A 21,601-nucleotide genomic window follows, 5' to 3' on the forward strand; every position below is an offset into this window, starting at 1 on the left:
GTCCCGTCTTCACTCGCAGTTTAGCAGGGTACGGAGTCTGGAAGCTAATCTTTCTTTGCTTTTATACTGGCTTCGCTTCAGAATATTCCTCACGTTTCTGCAGGACCGCCGGGGGGTAATCTTGATCAAAATATATTAATTTCCCATTCAAAAATACCACCTTCTGTCCCCAGGCTTTGCACAGAATCTCTGCTTTGGTTTTTTACCGAAGGAATCTAATTACTATTGACCATGGCTTATCTTCCCTGTCTCCAGAAGGCCTCAGGATGAGCGCGCGATGTGCACTCTCAATGTCAAATTCCATAGTCGAGGGCATCTCCAGCGTGTTCTGTAGTAACTTTTCTACAAACTCCACCACAGACAACCCCTCCGCTCCTTCCGGAACATTATATATCCTTATATTCTTCCGTCGTGACCTTCGTTCTTGGTCGAGTAGTTTATTTTAACACTTTTAGTTTAACACTTTTATCATCTTACTTAGCATCCGTTCCACGTTTTGAACGCGATCTTCCACCTTTTCAATACGTATCTCTGCCACCGCTATTTTTTGATTAACGTCGGTGAGTTCTGACTTGATACCATTTGGTTGCTGTTTTATGTCTTTTTGGAATTCCCATATCTCTTCCAGAATTTTTATTAAATTTGCCACTTCGTCTGAATGAGGCCCAGCGTCAGCCTCGCTGCCACATGCTCGTGTAGGAGAGCCGCTTGTTGCACCCTCCTTGTCCACAGGCTCTGCAGTGATGCTTTTTTGTATCTCCATTCCTTTTCCCCATTCTTGCCCCTGAGCAATCTTGTATTTGGCAGATTAACGGGGAAAAATAAGCGTTTTTCTGGAGGAGCTATTATTTTAGGCTGCCATTCTGGATGATGACATCACCGGAACCCCAAAATTGTATTTCATTTGCCACTTTCTTGCCTATTCTCCTAATCTAAGTCCTTCTGCATCCCACCTGTTTCCTCAACACCACCTGCCCATCCACCAATCTTCATATCATCTGCAAATTTGGCAACAAAGCCACCTATTCCATCATCTAAATCATTGATATACAGCATAAACAGAATTGATCCCAACATCGACCCCTGCAGAATACCACCAGTCACTTTCAACCAACCAGAAAAGGATAATTTTATTCCCACTCGCTGCCTCCTGCCAATCAGACAATGCTCTAACCATGCCAGTAACTTTCCTATCATGCCATGGGCTCTTAACTTGGTAAGCAGCCTCATGTGTGGTATCTTGTCAAGGCCTTCTGAAAGTCAAAATATACAACATCCACTGCATCCTCTTTATCTTTTCTATGTGTAATCTCCTCAAAGAATTCCAACACATTTGTCATGCAGGATTTTCCCTTAGGGAAACCATGCTGACTTTGTCCTATTTTGTCCTCCAACATCTTCCCAACCACTGAGGTCAGGCTAACTGGACTATAATTTCCTTTCTTCTGCCTTCCTTCTTTTTTAAAGAGTGGAGTTTTTTTTTTGCAGTTTTCCAGTCCTCTGGCATCATTGCAGAGTCCAATGATTTTTGAAAGATCATTACTAATGCCTCCTCAATCTCTATTGCTACCTCTTTCAGACTCTAGGATGCAGTTCATCTGGTCCAGGTGTTGTGCACCCTTATGTCTTTCAGCTTTTTGATCACCTTCTCCCTTGTAATAGTAACTGCACTCACTTCTCTTCCCTCACACCCTTCAACATCTGGCACACTGCTAGTGTCTTCCACAGTGAAGACTGGTGCAAAAACTCATTTAGTTCATCTGCCATCTCCTTGTCCCCCGTTATTATTTCTCCGGCTTCATTTTCTAGTGGTCCTATAACAACTCTCATCTCTCTTTTATTTTTTACGTACTTGAAAAAGCTTTTACTATCTACTTTGATATTGTTTGCTAGCTTGCTTTCATATTTCATTTTTTCCCTCCTCATAATTCTTTTAGTTGCTCTCTGTAGGGTTTTAAAAGCTTCCCAATCCTGTCTTCCCACTTATTTTTTTTCTGTTGTATGCCCTCTTTTTTGCTTTGACATTAGCTTTGACTTCCCTTGTCAACCACAGTTGTCCTCTTTTGCTAGTTGAGTGTTTCTTTGTTTACATCTATCCTGAGCCTTCCTCATTTTTCCCAGAAACTCACGTCATTGTTGCTCTGCTGTCATCCCTGCCAACATCTTCCAGTTTACTTTGGCCAACTCCTCTCTCATTCCACTGTAACTTCCTTTGCTCCACTGAAATACTGCTAGGTCAGACTTTACTTCTTCCCTATCAAATTTCAAATTTTATTATTATTGCATTCTCTATCTTATTGTGTTTTATTTTTGTGCGGCATTGGATCCGGAGTAACAATTATTTTGTTCTCCCTTACACTTGTGTACTGGAAATGACATGAAACAATCTTGAATAAAGAGCATCAGTCATTATGTAACTCTCTGCCATCCTGGTCAGCCATACATTCATTCCTGATTTCTGTGCTTCTCTCAGTTCATGCTCATATATCTCTGGTGAAGGAAAATCAAAATGTTGCAATTCTACAGATCTGATCTTATTCTCACACGTTTGAGAACAGTTACTTTCCGTCAACTATTCTGTTCTTGAATCAGCGGCAAAATCCGAATCACTAGTCTAGCCATGTTATGACTACCTTGATCACTTTGTACTGAAATGAACACTTTTGTTTTGAGTTCCTTCTTGTAAAAATCATGCATAATTTTCTTTTTTTCTTTTGTCTGATGCTGTCTGTGATACAGCTGCAAGTAAGTTTTTCATTGTACCTGCGCATATGACAATAAATTTAACTGGACTTACTTTGACCATCTGCACACTGGAAGAGTAGAGTTTCTCTCCAAAAGCTGATCCAGTCACACCATTCACTCCCACTCACCACACTGGTGTTGGAGGAGCGGAAGAACCATGGAACATCTTGGGCAGGGTCACCCATTAAATATCTTTCATTAGTGCTCCAGTGAGGAGTAGAAGCTCAAGAAGTTTTTGTATCTCTAATCCATCCTTTGGAACATTCTGCAGGGTGTTGTGATGCTGACATTGCACTGACTTCTGGCATGTTTCTGTCTTAACAGGTGACCTAGGACAACTGGACATAGAAGCGAGGATGGAGTTGTGCAAACTGCTGGAAGTGACTGAACCAGGCCTGAACTGGATGACTCTGGCACAGAAACTGGGTCTTGGTATCTTGATTAATGTCTTTAAACTCAGCCATTCTCCTGCAAGATCCCTGCTGGATAATTATGAGGTGAGCTGCATCCGCACTCCACAAACACTGATAGCTGCAGTGTTGTGGAGAACTCGTAGGACTGGCACGATATGATTGATGGGTTGTTGGGCTGGGTATCATTGGAATAAAGTTGTATTACCATCCTGACAAATGCTGTTCACCAGTCTCACTTCTCATCAGCAAGAAGACTCCCAGTTGTCAGTGTTCTCACTCCTCACTCCCCACAGTTGTTGCAATTACTGCTTTGCAAATGGTGTTAACCCTTGTTAAACTTCTTGTACAATGCAGGTATCTGGTGGTACACAGATGGAGATTCTGGAATCACTGAAGTCCATGGGTTACAGAGAAGCAGTGGCAGTACTTGGTAAAGCAATGGCCAAAGCAGCAACCACAAAAATGAATGAAGAGTTGAATTCATCATCCCTTGCTGAGCAGAACAGTAAGCATACCACCTCCACTTGTGTGTTAAGAGTATTCTGAATGATCCCCTTTAATTACTGGACACCAGATCAAACTTTTCCCCTTCCTTTGAGCACTAACGTTGCTTAAGAGACTCTTAGGCACATGAATGAAAGAAAAATGGGGAAGGGGCATGTGAGAGGGAAGGGTTACATTGATCTTGGAGTAGATTAAAAGGTTGGCAAAGCATCGTGGGCTGAAGGGCCTGTACTGTGCTTAATGCTTTATGTTCTATTAAACTGTTTTTATAGAAACATAGAAAATAGGTGCAGGAGTAGGCCATTCGGCCCTTCGAGCCTGCACCGCCATTTATTATGATCATGGCTGATCATCCAACTCAGAACCCCACCCCAGCCTTCCCTCCATACCCCCTGACCCCCGTAGCCACAAGGGCCATATCTAACTCCCTCTTAAATATAGCCAATGAACTGGCCTCAACTGTTTCCTGTGGCAGAGAATTCCACAGATTCACCACTCTCTGTGTGAACAAGTTTTTCCTAATCTCGGTCCTAAAAGGCTTCCCCTCTATCCTCAAACTCTGGCCCCTCGTTCTGGACTTTCCCAACATCGGGAACAATCTTCCTGCATCTAGCCTGTCCAATCCCTTTAGGATCTTATACGTTTCAATCAGATCCCCCCTCAATCTTCTAAATTCCAACGAGTACAAGCCCAGTTCATCCAGCCTTTCTTCATATGAAAGTCCTGCCATCCCAGGAATCAATCTGGTGAACCTTCTTTGTACTCCCTCTATGGCAAGGATGTCTTTCCTCAGATTAGGGGACCAAAACTGCACACAATACTCCAGGTGTGGTCTCATGATTGAAAAGACCACTGAAGTTAACTTCAGTGGGGAAAGGGGGATCAGAAATCACACCCCTATCCTAATTCTGTAATTCAGTTGAACCCCTCCGCTTAGAGACTCCATCTCTTCATTTCCTCATTCTTCATCTATCCTTCAGTCATCATCCCCAATGTTCTTTTTCCATTGATACTGTGTTTTTAGCTGCCTGGATGCAGGCACCAAACTCCCTCCATAAATCACCTCTCTTTCCTCCTTTACAGCCAGCTCTGTGATCAGGACTGCCCCCCTGCCCAGATTCCTCTAATGTAGCTTGATGGAAGATTTTATTGGCTCAACAGAAACAGCTAAACTGTTCAGAGCAGCCCATTACTAACTGCATCTTTGTTATGCCTGGCATCCTCACAGATGTGTTTTAAGACTAGCCTCTAATGTGATTTAAAAATCTAGAAAACTTTAGATGCTGGATATCTGAAATAAAAACAGTAAATACTGGAAACACACAGCAGGTCAGGCAGCATCTGTGGAGATAGAGACAGAGTTAATGTTTTAGCAAAAGAAAAGAGGTGAAAGGACAAGTGTGGCACCTCTGGGAAAGTAGTATGAGTGAAGGTGGAAGACAGGACTAGGAGAAAGGTAAGGCAAAGGGAGAGTGGGAGATAGCCTGCACAACTGGAAAAGCAGGGTGGAAATTGGCTACAAAGTGATATAATTTTGAAGTTCTGTATAAGTGCAGAAAGCCACATCAGTGCAGTCACTGATGTATCAAGGGTATCTCCTTAACCATAACATTGGAGAGGGATAGGAACAGACAAGTTAGGGAAACGTTTAATTGGAGTAAGGGGAAATATGAGGCTATCAGGCAGGAACTTGGAAGCATAAATTGGAAACAGATGTTCTCATGGAAACGTATGGAAGAAATGTGGCAAATGTTCAGGGGATATTTGTGTGGGGTTCTGCATAGATACATTCTGATGAGACAGAAAGGATGGTAGGGTACAGGAACCGTGGTGTACAAAGGCTGTTGTAAATTTAGTCAAGAAAAAAAGAGCTTACGAAAGGTTTGAAAAAAACTAGGTAATGATGGAGATCTAGAAGATCACAAGGCTAGCAGGAAAAGGAGCTTAAGAATGAAATTAGGAGAGCCAGAAGGGGCTATGAGAAGGCCTTGGCGGACAGGATTAAGGAAAACCCCAAGGCATTCTACAAGTACGTGAAGACCAAGAGGTTAAGATGTGAGAGAATAGGACCAATCAAGTGTGACAGTGGAAAAGTGTGTATGGAACTGGAGGAGAAGGCAGAGGTACTTAATGAATACTTTGCTTCAGTATTCACTACAGAAAAGGATCTTAGCGATTGTAGGGAAGACTTGCAGTGAACTGAAAAGCTAGAGCATGTAGATATTAAGGAAGAGGATGTGCTGGAGGTTTTGGAAAGCATCAAGTTGGATAAGTCACCGGGACCAGACGGGATGTACCCCAGGCTACTGTGGGAAGCGAGGGAGGAGATTGCTGAGCCTCTGGCGATGACCTATGTATCATCAATGAGGGCGGGAGAAGTTCCGGAGGATTGGAGGGTTGCAGATGTTATTTCCTTATTCAAGAAAAGGAGTAGGGATAGCCCAGGAAATTATAGACCAGTGAGTCTTACTTCAGTGGTTGGTAAATTGATGGCGAAGATCCTGAGAGGCAGGATTTATGAACATTTGGAGAAGAATAATATGATTAGGAATAGTCAGCATGGCTTTGTCAAAGGGAGGTCAGCCTTACAAGCCTGATTGAATTTTTTGAGGATGTGACTAAACACATTGATGAAGTTAGAGCCGTAGATGTAACGTATATGGATTTCAGCAAGACATTTGATAAGGTACCTCATGTAAGGCTTATTGAGGAAGTATGGGACCCAATTTTGTGGATCCAGAATTGGCTTGCCCATAGAGGCAAAGAGTGGGTGTAGACAGGTCACATTCTGCATGGAGGTCAGTGACCAGTGGTGTGCCTCAGAGATCTGTTCTGCGACCCCTATTCTGTGATTTTTGTAACTGACCTGGATGAGGAAGTGGAGGGATGGGTTTGTAAATTTGCTGATGACACAAAGGTTGGGGGTGTTGTGGATAGTGTGGAGGGCTGTCAGAGGTTACAGCGGGACATTGATAGGACGCAAAACTGGGCTGAGAAGTGGCAGATGGAGTTCAACCCAGATAAGTGTGAGGTGATTCATTTTGGTAGGTCAAATATGACGGCAGAATATAGCAGTAATGGTAAGACTCTTGGCAGTGTGGAGGATCAGAGGGATTTTGGGCCAAGTCCATAGGACACTCAGAGCTGCTACACAGGTTGACTCTGTAGTTAAGAAGGCATACAGTGCATTGGCCTTCATCAACTATGGGATTGAGTTTAAGAGCTGAGAGGTAATGTTGCAGCTATATATGACTGTGGTCAGACCCCACTTGGAGTACTGTGCTCAATTCTGGTCACCTCACTACAGGAAGGACACGGAAACCATAGAAAGGGTGCAGAGGAGATTTACAAGGATGTTGCCTGGATTGGGGAGCATGCCTTATGAGAGTAGATTGAGTGAACTCAGCCTTTTCTCCTTGGAGCAACGGAGGATGAAAGGTGACCTAATAGAGGTGTATAAGATAATGAGAGGTATTGATCATGTGGATAGTCAGAGGCTTTTTCCCCAGGGCTGAAATGGCTAGCACGAGAGGGCATAATTTTAAGGTGCTTGGAAGTAGGTACAGAGGAGATGTCAGGGGTAAGTTTTTTTTTTACACAGAGAATGGTGAGTGCGTGGAATGGGCTGCCGGTGACAGTGGTGGAGGTGGAAATGATAGAGTCTTTTAAGAAACTCCTGGACAGGTACATGGAGCTTAGAAAAATAGAGGGCTATGGGTAACCCTAGGTAATTTCTAAGGTAAGGACATGTTCGGCACAGCTTTGTGGGCTGAAGGGCCTGTATTGTGCTGTAGGTTCTAATAGGTGAGGGTAGGGACTGAGCACTGAAACAAAGCTCATTCTGTGCATGTTGCTAAGAGATGGCTTTGGCTTGAGCCCATACAATTTCTCCCATCAACACCTTTGATCTAGAGACATAGAAATCATTCGCTGATGTCAGCTAAGCGTGTTTTTTTTTGAAGGGGTTGGGGGGAGTAGCCAGAACTCTGTTCAAGGAAGAAATGGAGGCTATTACAGCCTCCTGCTGTGGGATGGAAGTGCAGGTGATGGGGGGCCTCCATGATAGAGGTAACTTGGTTGGGCTGTCAAAATGCCGGACAGTATCAGAGGCATCCAACTGAAGTAGGATGGGGCTGGTTGAGAAATTATGGCATTAGGGAGAGAAGAAAGCTGCTGTGTGTGACAAGTTCAGGTGAAAACAACAGTTTACTGGCATAGACCTGCCTGTGGTTCTTGGGGAGGACTGTGTGGAGCTGAGGGACCAGGAGACTGGAAGCCATGTATCTCTAAGGAGAAATTCAGGTGGGGGTTACAGTTCACCAAACACCAAAGGCACTGTTGGTGAGTCACCGACCTGAAGCACCAACGCTGCTCTTCTCTCTGCTGAGCATTTCCAGTGGGTTCTGTTTTATCTCAGAACTTTAGTATCTGCAGGTTTTTGCTGACAATATTAAGGTTTAATTGTCTACTATATTTAAAACTATCTGACCAACCCCACCCCACCAAACACTTGGTAAATTATTACAGAAATCTACTGGGAATCATCCCTGCTGAAGAATAGAGACTGCCAGCCTGAAGTATTTTCCTACAATTCATTAAACATTTCTGCTTCTCCAAAAATTCACTGGTTTAACCTCAATCACTCTGAATTCCTCCTGCTAACTACCCTATCCCCTTGGCTCCCTCCATTTTTACAGTTCAATCATGTTTGTTCAGGGACGAACAGTGAAAACTCCACAGCTGATACATTGAAATGTTATCAAATCAGTGACGTATAATCACTGGCTTTGACACAACATAAACCTTCCTTTCGTGTGCTGCAACCACACCTTGTCAACGGCAATCCCTCTCATTACAATCATCCTTCTGAACTCCTCTTATCGGTGAGATCTCCTGGCTGGGGTTGAATCCAGGAAGAGGGCATTTTATTCTCTCAGGTTGTAATCGATACAAACCCAGTTCCTGGAAGTAAAGGAACAATTATCAAACACTACTCCTTCCCCAGCACAATGTTATTTAGGAAAAAGTAAGATCTGTTGTTCTTATTCCAAAGTATACAAATTCCTGTCTGTGATTATATCAGCGCATGTTCTCAGTATTCGTTTGTTTATTGCGTGTGTGTGTGTGTGTGTGTGTGTGTGTATTTGCAGAGTTTGTCTTTTGCACGCTGGTTGCTTGTCAGTCTTCGCTCATGTGAATTCCTGCAAGTAAATGAAACTCAGAGTAGTATAGGCATATACATGCTTTGATAATAAATTTACTTTGAATTTAAGTAAGTTTGTGAAAAGAACTAAAACTTCCCTGCAGCAGGGTTAATACTGATTTTTTTGTGCCTTGGACAGATAATAATCACAGGAAAGGGATCTTCAGTGATCAGGTTTTAATCACAGGCTGTATAAATCTTGTGTACAGCATTCCATCAGGTGGTGACCACTGCATTCTTTTAACAGTGAATAGTTTATCATCCCTAACACTTGTCTCATTAGTAGGAATACTTGCATCCCAAAAGATTTAATAAAAATTAAGAATGCACACACTCAACATTTTAAGAACAGCTTCTTCCCCTTCATTATCAAATTTCTTAACAGACAATGAACCCTACCTCACTGTTTTTGTTCTCTTTTTGTACTAATTTAATGTGTATATTTCCTCTTATTATATTTTAAAGCATATTTATATATTGCACTGTTCTGCTGCCACAAAACAACAAATGTCACAACAATGATAATAAACCTGATTCTGATTCTGCATCAAACTGAGAACAGTGTGTTTAAAATGATCCCTAGTTTCTGATTCAAGATGAGTTGAAGTGTTAACCATATTCTACTAAATCAGAAAAATAAAAGGTGTTGAGTTTTTGCACGGACTTTCAAATAAGGAATTGAAACCTCTCACTGCTTTCACCCAGCTGTACAGGTCGACGCCAAGTCCCAGGAGTGTGACAGCGTGTACGACAGCGGTGTGGAAACCTCATTTAGGAAACTCAGCCATTTGACATCGGAGTCTTTCAACAATGAAGCTTCTTTGAAAATGTGAGCCCTGACAAGTGGCCAACAAGCTAATCTCCACTGATTACCTGAACTTATTGGAATGAGAGAAATTCTATTCAAACCCAGCCCATCACTGTGGTTTCAGTTTGATTATTGCCATAAGGCATAATTATTTTAAATATCTGAAAGTCAGTGCTTCAAGTTAATTAAGTTCTCAAACCTATGGAATATACCCGGCACACTCAGCTTTATTATTATTTTTATTTTAAAATATGTTCATGCCAACATATTACTGAGGCTGCCAATATTTCCATCCTACAACCTGGGTGCAGAAGGCAGTCTGTCATTTCCAGTGCAGTACTGAGGGTGTGCCAAAGTGTTGGCAGATGCACAAGTTTCTGGAGTACTGTTGCAGCAATCAGAGAAGACTTTCCTAGTCTCCTGCCAAGATCTACCACAGGCAATATGGTTGCAATCACAGCACTGTTTCTCGGATCTTGCTGTGCATGCTTTGACTGCAGTAGTTCCTGTATTGCAACAGTGTCTGTTTCAGAAACGTCACTGGCTGTAGAGCAGGGGCTGCCAACCTCTTTTTCTTTGCCATAGACCCCTACCATTAACTGAGGGCTCCGTGGACCCTGGGTTGGGAACCCCTGCTCTAAAGCTTACTTACACTGTTCTGATTTTGTGAGGGCACTGTGAAGAGATCTGCTAAACAAAGTTTTGCCTTTGGGTCTCTCCTCCCTCAGCTTCCTTGGAGCTGTTTATTTCTGCTAAGAACTAGTGTGTATTGGGGGTGGGCAGGAGGACGGGTTCTGGATTCTTGATGAGCCAAGCTGCAAATTGTCTTTACAAAGAACTGGATTGTTCATGCAGGAGCAGCTCACCATTAATCGTTTACACATTCCAAACTGATCCTGTAAATACAGCCAGCAGCAGGAGTTCCAAAATTTATATTTTTGCTTGAAATAGGTACTTTGAAATTATAAGCTTTTTTTAAATAAACAATTAAAACCAATCAGTGACTATAGCAATCTTCATTTCTGAACTTGAGTTTGAAGATCTGCACCAGTTCTACAAGTCTCAGGAATGTTAAAATCTTTAAAGCAAAACAAAATGCTGGAAATATCCAGTAATTCTTCTGTGGAGAGAGAAATTGAGTTATTGTTTAAGGTCCCTCTCAGTGATTAACATCCTTGTAGATTGATCATTGAAAGTTAACCAGCAGTAAAGTCATTGCTGTGTTGGTCTTTGCTGAAGGTATACTGCTCTGGCATGGCAGATGCGTGTGCAGTAAAGATCATCAAATTGGCTCCTGGTATTGTGAGGACAATTTAACAGATTGGACCTAGGCACTATTGAGTTTAAGAACAGTCAAAGACTATTTTATTGAAACGTATTAATTTCTTACAGCCGTGGTCCCCAACCACCGGGCGGCAAGGAAATGATATGAGTCAGCTGCACCTTTCCTCATTCCCTGTCACGCACTGTTGAACTTGAACGCCACCCCCCCGCAGGAATATTGTCAATATTAAACCAGTCTGCGGTGCAAAAAGGGTTGGGGACCCCTGTCTTACAGGGGTTGGAGCTGGTGCTGTCGTTGCTTTGGTGGGGAGTCTAGGAACAGGGTTACTGTCCCAGGAAGACTTGGTCAGCCAATCAACATTCAGGACTAAGATAGGAACAAATTTCTTTACCTGACGGTGGTGAATCTTGGAATTCTCAAGCTGAGAGAGCCATGGAGGCGTAGGCATTGAGCGTATCCAAAGCAAATTATACATATTAATGGAATCAAAAAATATAGAGTTAGTTCAGGAAAATGGTGACCACAATCTTTTTGGGTGGTGGAGTAGACACAAGCTACTGGTTGGCTATTCCTACTATTTCATATATTTTAAGCAGAACAGACAAACATTTAGCATCAGGATTTACGGTCGGATCCTGATTAGCTGGGCGAGTGAGCTGAGGAATGGTAAATGGGGTTTAATTCAGCAAAGTCTGACATGATGCATTTTGGAATGACGTATCAATGTTGGACTTCCACAAAGAACAGTCAGGCCCTGGGGAATGTTGTAGAACAGAGAGACCAGGCAGTTACAAGTACATGGTTCTCTGAATGTGGTGTCACAGGTAGATAGGGTGATGAAGGAAAACTTTTGGCACGTTGGCCTTCAACAATCTGAGTACAGAAGTTAGGATGTTATGTTGCAGCTGCACAAGACATTGGTGAGGCTGCATTTCAATATTGTGTTCAGCTGGAAAGAATACAGAGGAGCCTCATGAGGATGTTGCCAGGTCTAGACGGACTAAGTTATAAAGAGAGGTTCAGCAGGTTAGAACTTTTTTCATTGGAGTACAGGAAACTGAGGGGTGACCTTATAGAGGTGTATAAAATCATAAGGGGCATTGATGGAATGAATGCACACAATCTTTTTCCCAAGATTTGGGAACCAAAAGTGGAAAAGTTTTAAGGTGAGAGAGGAAAGATTTAAAATGAATCTGAGAGGCAACATTTTCACTCAGAGTGGTTGGTATTTGGAATGAGATGTCAGAGGAAGTGGTTGAGATAAATACATTAACAACTTTCATAACGTACATGAACAGGAACGGTTTAGAAAGCCATGGGCCAAACACAGGCAAATGGAATTAGCTTAGAATGGAATCCTGGTTGGAATAAACAGGTTGGGCCAAAGGAACTGTTTCCCTGCTATATAACTCTATAACTCAAATAAGCAGTGTTCTTTTGGGAATGAAATATTCAGATACACACCAGATAGTAAAGTCCTGACTTGGCAGAGCCACAATAGTATAATAAATTTTCCAGTGAACTTGGTGAGCTTAGAGGGAGCTCAGGATCCCAACTCTGGTTGTCACCACCCACCCACCCAGCATATTCTAGATGCCTGTTTTAGGGCATCAAATTCCAGGTGCCTGTTCCAGATCCTGGCCCTTATCCTTGCTATACTCTGAGCCCTGACACACATTTCAGACGAACGACTGATAATCCACCTTATCCATGTCCCTCATGATTTTATAAACCACTATAAGGTCACTCCTCAGCCTCCTTCACTCCAGTGAAAACAGTCCATTCTATCCACTCGCTCCTCAAGCCCGCCAATTCATTAGGTATATTTAAATAAGGAAGATTTCTATACACCATGGTTCTCAATATGTATATAAATTTAATCAGTGCATCCTGGAAATGAAATCAGAATTTCAGAACTGTTAACATGAGAAAACAAATTCTTCCTCAATATTTTCAAATTAAATATTGTCTTTTTAAACAATTAGTTTGATCTGAAAATTCATCAGTTCTGTCCATGATGTTGCCTTAGTTCACCCATTCAGAGAGGTCACACGTGAACAAAATTGAAGCACAGATTTATAAAAAGCATAATAATATTTCTGAGATGGGCTTCAACCAATAATACAGAAGTGAACACAAAGTCTGCAGCATATCGATAAAGGAATGTTGCAATATTGTCAAAACCAGGGAGAGCACAGCAATGTTTGTTATTCTGGTAGGAGTCAAATCCAAATTATTAAAAGTTATCAAAAGATCCTGAGTTGAAAATTTCAATCCTGACTTCCTGATTTGTTTTTGGTTTAAATGCACCCTTTCTTGAACGAAACTAGATGAATGGCCCACCATTATGAATGCACATCACAGTCCAATATTCATCGATTTCAACTGACATTAACAACAGTGTCCTGAGTGTGCTGACCATTACTCACACAGACAGAGATGTTCATTCACTTATTGGGAGAATCAGCCTTAAGATGTGAACAGTTAGTATACATCCTGGAGGGTGTGGATGGTCAGAGACTTCCTCAGTTTGGAGATGCTGGTGGAACTCCATGGGATGAAGGATAGCTGCTTGTTCTTCTCCCACATCAGGAAGCCATTGTCACTGAACCTCCCTGAGATGTTCCCTACATCCAACCAGACGTAAGGAGCGATACTGTTGGTCCACAGATTAATGGTGTATATGTCCCCTTGCTGGCTGATGGTGACCTAGGAAACAATGGAACTCAAACGTAAAACTTGCTCATGGGACAAATACACTGACATAATAATCTCTTAGTGTATTTATGGCAAACCCTGATCTGTGTTTGCACAAAATGCCCCGTGTATACTTCACCACCCACACATTCCTTACCACATCTGGCTATAACTCCACAATTCCCCATGTAACCCACTGCCCCATTCCCGTAGTCCTGTAAACCCTGTACATCCCTCCAATTTCCATGTATACCCTGCTATTCCCAGCTATAGTACAGTGCCAGGGTGCGACTACAAGCATGCAGAAAGAGGGACAAGGGAAGGCAACTGGAATTTAATTCAGATGAGTGTGTCTGTTATGTTTTTAAACCAGGGAAGGACTTAATGAGTGATAAACTTTCTAAATCCTTGCTAGTATATAGTGTCGTCCTAATCCATAGAGACAGGTGCCTTTGGATAACTTGGTCTCCACTGAGATGTCCCCCCACAGCTCATATACTCAGTGTCCACTTTATTAGGTACAAATATACACATGCAAATATCTAATCAGCCAATCACATAGCAGCAACTCAATGCATAAATGCACACAGACATGGTCAAGAGGTTCAGTTATTGTCAGACTAAAGATCAGAATGGGGAAGAAATGTGACAGAATGCGAAAATGCCTTGTTACTGAGAAAGGTCAAAGGAGAATGGCCAGACTGGTTCAAGCTGATAGGAAGGCAACAGTAACCAGATAACCGTGCATCACAATACAGGTGTGCATAACAACATCTCTGAATGTAAACATGTTTAACCTTGAAGTGGACGGGCTGCATCTGCAGAAGACGGCAAACATTCACTCAGTGGCCAATCTATTAGGCACAGGCCACTGAATGTAATTCACCACCGAAATTGATAATTTACCTGTCTGTGAGGTACGAGTGAATGATGAGATATGTTGTTGTTACTTACGTTAATTTGTGGCTTTCTCAGTGTCTGAGCATCCTTTAAAGATGTCAGCAAGTAATAATTAGCTGGTCCGAGCTGCTGGCTGTTAGCCTCAAGGTAAAAGGTGACCACACAGTGAGATCGGCTGCAGCTACAACTCTTCAGCAAATCATCTGTCAGTTCCTTGTACACGGGGGCTGCACTCCTTGCCTTTAACGTGAAGGATTCCGTGTGGAAAACACATGCTGGTTCCATAAGACTCCACTGGTAAAGCCGAACCTACACAACAAACACGTTCAGAATTAAACAAAACCATTACTGCAACGTATTCCATTTAGGAGCATTATATTGGCAAGTCTCCTCATCTCAGAGAGACAGTATGCAATCCCTCAAGTGACCTTCACGAAGAAAAGTATACTTTGCTGAGTCAATAACTTACTTCTGTCTATGGATTCAGTTTATTCAATTCCAAGGCAGTGCACGTTGTTACAGTTGAGACTGAATAAGCAAAGTGATTCCGCCTGAGGCTGTAACAGGACTAGAATGCTTCCCGTGAATTTCCGATCACAGAGATGTGAAACAACACAACAGGACCTCAGCACACAGGAACTGCATTAACAGCATACTACCCATTAGTAACAGGAGCACTGGCAGGTGCCCAGTGTGGGGAAGAGACAGTTACCAAAGTGTGTGTGTGGGGGGGGGAGGACACAGTTATCCCCAGTGGGGTGGGGTGGATACTCAGCATAAACCCAGTTTATCCAATCCCTGCTTAAAACTATAGTCCTTCTTTCCAGGCAAAACCGGATGAACCTCGTTTGCTCTCTAATGTTATCACATCCTGCCTGTACTGTGTGACCAGAACTGTAAATAATACTCTTAAGAGTGGTCTACCCAATGCTTTGTACAACTGTAGCGTCCCAACTTTTATATTCGGTGCCCCACCTATGTCACCACTTTCGGCAAGCAAGGTCTCTCTGTACATAACAGTCGACAATTTCTTTCCTCCCACAGATGTTGCATAACCAGCTGAGTTCTTCCAGCATAAAGTTTAACACTCCTGAAATCCCTGAAATTTACTGTATGTCATCCTGCCATCTGACCTCCCAAAGTGCATTACCTTATATTTGTCTGGATTAAATTCTATTTGACATCACACTGCCCAATTTTCCAGTTGACTTCTATATTCTTAGACAGCCATCTTGGTTATCTAAATTCCAAAAACTTTGTGTCATCAACAGACTTCCTGATCAAAATCAGAATCCATTTCATCCAAGTTTTATTTTCATGTACGACAAACAACAATCCACCATCTATCCCTGCAGTACACCACAGGTCATAGATTTCCAGTCAGAAAAGCAATCTTACACCAGGAAACCAGAAATTGAAGCAGTCAGAAATCTCTACTGGGATTAATGTACAAAGTGGTGGCCGGTAGTAGCTTAACCTGAACCAATAGCCTTTCTAGTCTAAACATACCTGAAGAACAAGTTGGAGGTCTGTGGATAGATCGGAAATTCCATAGATTATCATGGTCCCTTGGTCTTCAAAAGCTACTGGCAGAACAGGAGCAAAGAAATTCTGTGCAAAGTAATGAAGCATCTTCCATTTACCACCATACTCTGGGAAGGAAAAGAACAAACATTTCCACTAATCAGTCTAATGATATCTATAACTGGAACTTGATTTCTATTGGTTTACTTTGAAATCGTGGCTTGAAAGAACAAAGATTTTTAAAATTACCATTAAAACAATTTTTACCAATATAATAGTGAGAGTAAGGAGATTTATGAAGCACAGGGCGATTCAGTCCACTGTGTCCATGTTGTTTAAAAATGGAGCTGTTAAGGCTTCCTCTCACTCCCAGCTCTTCAAATTCTTTTCACATGACTTGCTTTAGCTGGCTTGAAGGTTTCTGTCCTATATCCTTTCATCAGACTCCCATCATAAGCTGAGAGAAAAAGATTTTCCTCAACACCTCCAGTCCTATGACCAAGTAACTTAAACATTTCCTCTGAATTACTAACATCTCTACTCAAGTCAGGTAAATTCCTATTGTTCACTCTATCCATTCCTGTTGCACTATTACAGGTAGTCAGGTATGATGTTGTAGCCATCACCGAAACATGGCTGAAGGATGGCTGTATTTGGGAGCTGAATGTCCAAGGTTACACGTTGTTATCGAAGGAATAGGAAGGTAGGCAGAGGGGTTAGCATGGCCCTGCTAGGAAAGAGTGGCATCAAATCAGTAGAACGATGTGACACAGGATTGAAAGATGTTGAATCCTTGTGGGTTGAGTTAAGAAACTGCAAGGGTAAAAGAACCCTGTTGGCAGTTATATACAGGCCTCCCAACAGTAGCTGGGATGTGAACCACAGATTACTACAGGAAATAGAAAAGACATATCAAAAGGGCAATGTTATGATTGTCATAGGAGATTTCAACATGCGGATCAACTGGGAAAATTAGGCTGGTAATGGATCTCAAGAGAGTGAGTTTGTTGAATGCCTACAACAGTGCCAGACAAGGGAAGTCAAAGTTAATGTAAAAACAAAAGAGCGAGCATATAACAAAGCAAAAATGAGTGGGAAGACAGAGAATTGGGAAGCTTTTAAAACCCTACAGAGAGCAACTAAAAGTATTATTAGGAAGGAAAAGATTAAATATGAAAGCAAGCTAGCAAACAATATCAAAGTAGATAGTAAAAGCTTTTTCAAGTAAAAAATAAAACAGAAATGAGAGTTGTTACAGGGCTGCTAGAAAATGAGGCTGGAAAAATAATAATGAAGGACAAGGAGATGGCAGATGAACTAAATGAATATTTTGCATCAGTTTTCACTGTGGAAGACACTAGCAGTATACCAGATGTTGAAGGATGTGAGGGAAGAGAAATGAGTGCAGTTACTATTAAAAGGGAGAAGGTGCTCAAAAGCTGAAAGACATAAGGATACACAAGTCACCCACACCATATGAACTGCACCATGCCAGAATTCAAGATCATGTGCCAGAGGACTGGAAAATTGCAAATGTCATACCACTCTTTAAGAAAGGAGGAAGGCAACAGAAAGGAAATTATAGACCAGTTAGTCTGATCTCAGTGGTTGGGAAGATGTTGGAGTCAATTGTTAAGGATGGGGTTATGGAGTAATTGGTGACACAGGACAAGATAGGACACAGTCAGCACTGTTTCTTTAAGGGAAAATCTTGCCTGACGAACCTGTTGGAATTCTTTGAGGAGATTAAACATAGGATAGATAAAGGGGATGCAGTGGATGTTATATATTTGGACTTTCAGAGGGCCATTGACAAGGTGCCACACATGAGGCTGCCAACTAAATTAAGAGCCCATGGTATTACAGGAAAGTTAATGGCATTGTTAGAACACTGGCTGATTGGTAGCAGGTAGCAATTGGGAATAAAAGGATCCTTTTCTGGTTGACTGTAAGTGACTACTGGTGTTCTGCAGGAGTTGGTGTTGGGATCACTTCTTTTTATGCTGTATGTCAATGATTTAGATGATGGAATAGGTGGCTTTGTTGCCAAGTTTGCAGATGATGCAAAGATTGGTGGATGGGCAGGTAGTGTTGAGGAAACAGGAAGGCTGCAGAAGGACTTAGACAGATTAGGAGAATGGGCAAAAGAGTGGCAAATGAAATACAATATTGGAAAATGCATGGTCATGCACTTGGGTAGAAGAAATAAATGTGCAGATTATTTTTTAACTGGGGAAAATATCCAAAAATCTGAGATGCAAAGGGACTTGGGAGTCATTGTGCAAAACACCCTAAAGGTTAACTTGTAGGTAGAATTGGTGATGAGGAAAGCAAATGCAATGTTAGCATTCATTTCAAGAGGTTTAGAATACAAGAGCAGGGATGTGATGCTGAGGCTTTATAAGACACTGGTGAGGCCTCACCTTGAGTATTGTGAACAGTTCTGGGCTCCTCATTTAAGAAAGGGTGTGCTGGCACTGGAGAGGGTTCAGAGGAGGTTCACAAGGATGATTCTGGGAATGACAGGGTTATCACACGAGGAACATTTGATAGCTCTGCGCCTGTACTCACTGGAATTTAGAAGGATGCGGAGGGGGGATCTCATTGACACTTTTCGAACGTTGAAAGGCCTAGGCAGAGTAAATGTGGAAAGGATGCTTCCCATAGTGGGAGAGTCTAGAGCAAGAGGGCACAGCCTCAGGACAGAGGGGCATCCATTTAAAACAGACATGCAGAGAAATTTCTTTAGCCAGAGCGTGGTGAATTTGTGTAATTGATTACCACAGGCAGCTGTGGCAGCCAGGTTGTTGGGTGTATTTAAGGCAGAGCTTGATAGATTCTGAACTGGACACAGCATTAAAGCTTACGGGGAGAAGGTCAGGGAGTGGGGATGAGGAGGGAAAAAAAAAAATCAGCCGCGATTGAATGGCAGAGCAGACTTGATGGGCTAAATGGCCTAATTCTGCTCCTATGTCTTATGGTCTATCCAGTTTTTCACAACTCTGCACATCTCATTTAAGAATGTAGAACAGTACAGTACTCAAACAAGCCTTTCAACGTGCTGACCATGATGCCACTCAAACTACTCCCATCTACCTGCATGTTCTATATCCCTGCATTGCCTGACTCTTCATGTGTCTGTCTAAATGCCTTAAATATTGATATTTTATCTTCACCCTCCTCAGGTCTGGGTCAGTGGTGGGCCCACTGGGAACAGGTCTGTGATGGACATGCCATAACACTGGGAGTAATTCAATAGAGTACCATGACACCTTTTACATACACATGACAGGCTTTGGTATAAAGTCCCATTGGAAAGACAACAGCTCCAACGTACAACATTCCCAGAACTGTCCAGCATCACTCTGGGTTCCTTTCTAATGGTTTACATTTTTAATGGTGGTCAAATTCTGTCAAAGTTAGAACTTTAAATTCTGTGTATTTGTAAAGATATCTTGAGAGAAGGATCCAAAATGCCCCAGACCAGCTGATGGCAATGAACAGCCAGGGGAGGAACAACAACCCAAGTTTATCTAACCTCTCCTTAAAGCTTGTACCTTCTAATCCAGACATCATGCTGATGAAGCTTTTCTGCACCCTTTCCAAAGCCCCTATATCCTTCCAACAGAGTTGTGACCAGAACTGCACACAATTATCCAAGTGTGGTCTTACCAAAGTTTTACACAGCTGCAACATAACTTCCTCATTCTTGCACTCTGCCCCTAGTGACAAAGGTTAGCATGCCATTCACCATCTGAGTTCCACTTATATGCATTACTACTTTTAGAGAGGTTTGAACTTGGAAGCCAAGATCCTCCGTACATCAATTCACTGAAGACTATGGGATTGATCATGATCAATCAGGCCACAGTTTGCCTCTGCTCAGTGATTCTTTATATTTATCTTGGATCACAAAGGTCACTTGGAGGCTCAGATGGAGGGGAAATTCCCTGGTACCTTGCTGCTCTCAGACACCAGGGTGGCCTCCAACAGTGGCACATACTAATGAGCTGAGCTAAGATGAAAGCAGTGCAACAGGTCCTTTTACAACTGGTACCTCAACATTCCAAAGCAAGGAACTACTTTCAAATATTCAAACAGTAAAGATATCTATTTCATTGCATGGGATTATTTCCTTATTAGGAAGTGGTAATTAGCTTACAAGAATTAAATTCCAAACCTGAAACCAAAGGGAAAATCACTTCTCAAACTTGCACTTTCTAAGATAGCATGTATACTTTAAGGTGTCACAAATTCATGTGGGGACCTTATAATTTATTCATTTAAGCAAATAATATATCACATGCAGTTCCTGTTAATCTTTAACAAGTTTCCATCACTATAAATGTGTAGCTCCAGTAGTTTCTGTTCAGGAATATTTAGAGTAGCCTAAACTGGATTAGCTAGCAAGGAATCTCACAGAGAGTAGCCCATGAACAAGAGAAAAACAAAATTTCTGTGCATTTTTAGATGGCATTCCCAGTAGTCCAGGGACACCTGTGAGTCAAAACCCACTCCAGAGACTTGAAAGCTTTCCTTAAAAATCTACACTGGCAATACAAACAGTACCCTGAATGCAGAGTGCAGATTTTTTATATAATGTTAATCTGAGGCCTAGTAACCACAGATAGGGAATAAAGATATTGCACATTTCTCTACTGTGAGATCTCCCTGCTGCAATGTCAGTCCTTTACCTCTAGGTAACACTACTGAAATGGAATATCTATCTGGTCGTTATCACGTTACTATCTGTGGCCAATATAGCTCTACGTTAAAATGTACCTCACTCTCTGAACAGCATATTCGGATGTGTAAGACAATGAAATGTGCTACAAAAATGGACTCACTGATCCAACCTTAGGATATCCACTCAGTTTAATGTTTCAGACCACCTGTACAAAGCTGACATTTCAACATTCTTATTTCTTTGTATGAGAACAGCTTACAGTGGCTGAAAAGATGACATTTGTTATTGGAAGGTTCATACCAATGGAGGCCCAGGAGGGGGCTTGCCAGATATCATTGAGCTGCCAGTACAACGCGCCCATTGTCAAACCTTTCCCATCAATGACTTCACTCTGACTCCGCCGATAGAATTCAGTCTGTGTTTTTATACACTGTGCTTGCATAACCTGTTTGCAAACGAGGCCAGATTTAGAATCTGCAAACATCACATCAATGTTATCAAATCAAAAAAGATTTAGTCCCTAGTTCAAATTATCCTAATCTTAACTCCCAAATTCCTCGTTTTAGTCCAAGCTTTTCAAACTTTTGAAGGATTAAAATAAACAAGTTTTAAACAGTGACCTCACTTCTACTGAAACCCACTAAAATTTAAGTTTCCTCTGACTATTAGTTCTGTTTAATCCACCAAAGGAAAACAATTCACATTCCTACAAAGCCTGTCCACAGTATGTGTTGAGTTGGCTGCTGTGTTCCTTCATACCACGGGCAGTCCTATTTCATAGCTTGCTAATCGGCATGCACTTGCAGCTGTGGAAGGAACGGTATCAGCTTTCCAA

General features: G+C 42.0%; 2 protein-coding genes across 3 annotated transcripts in view; one reads left to right on the top strand and one right to left on the bottom strand.

Annotated features, from left to right (window-relative positions):
- LOC140196778 (nuclear factor NF-kappa-B p105 subunit-like) overlaps positions 1-10,686 on the top strand; it is a 129,295-nt gene extending 118,609 nt beyond the window's left edge. The window contains exons 22-24 of one of the 2 annotated variants that reach the window (XM_072256553.1): positions 3,070-3,242; positions 3,513-3,663; positions 9,571-10,686. In XM_072256553.1, the coding sequence (XP_072112654.1) occupies positions 3,070-3,242; positions 3,513-3,663; positions 9,571-9,698 (452 nt within the window). In that variant the 3' untranslated portion in view covers positions 9,699-10,686. The remainder of the gene's footprint in view (positions 1-3,069; positions 3,243-3,512; positions 3,664-9,570) is intronic. The other variant, XM_072256554.1, reaches the window with a different exon arrangement.
- A 2,128-nt stretch (positions 10,687-12,814) lies between these two features.
- Positions 12,815-21,601, bottom strand: part of manba (mannosidase, beta A, lysosomal) — a 51,119-nt gene continuing 42,332 nt past the window's right edge. Inside the window, exons 14-17 of the mRNA XM_072256555.1 lie at positions 21,067-21,211; positions 16,065-16,207; positions 14,610-14,864; positions 12,815-13,667 (exon numbers count right to left, since the gene is read on the bottom strand). Coding sequence (XP_072112656.1) covers positions 13,443-13,667; positions 14,610-14,864; positions 16,065-16,207; positions 21,067-21,211 — 768 coding nt within the window. The 3' untranslated portion in view covers positions 12,815-13,442. The remainder of the gene's footprint in view (positions 13,668-14,609; positions 14,865-16,064; positions 16,208-21,066; positions 21,212-21,601) is intronic.

This window comes from Mobula birostris, chromosome 4 (genome assembly GCF_030028105.1).
Source record: "Mobula birostris isolate sMobBir1 chromosome 4, sMobBir1.hap1, whole genome shotgun sequence".
NCBI classification, from domain to species: Eukaryota; Metazoa; Chordata; class Chondrichthyes; order Myliobatiformes; family Myliobatidae; genus Mobula; species Mobula birostris.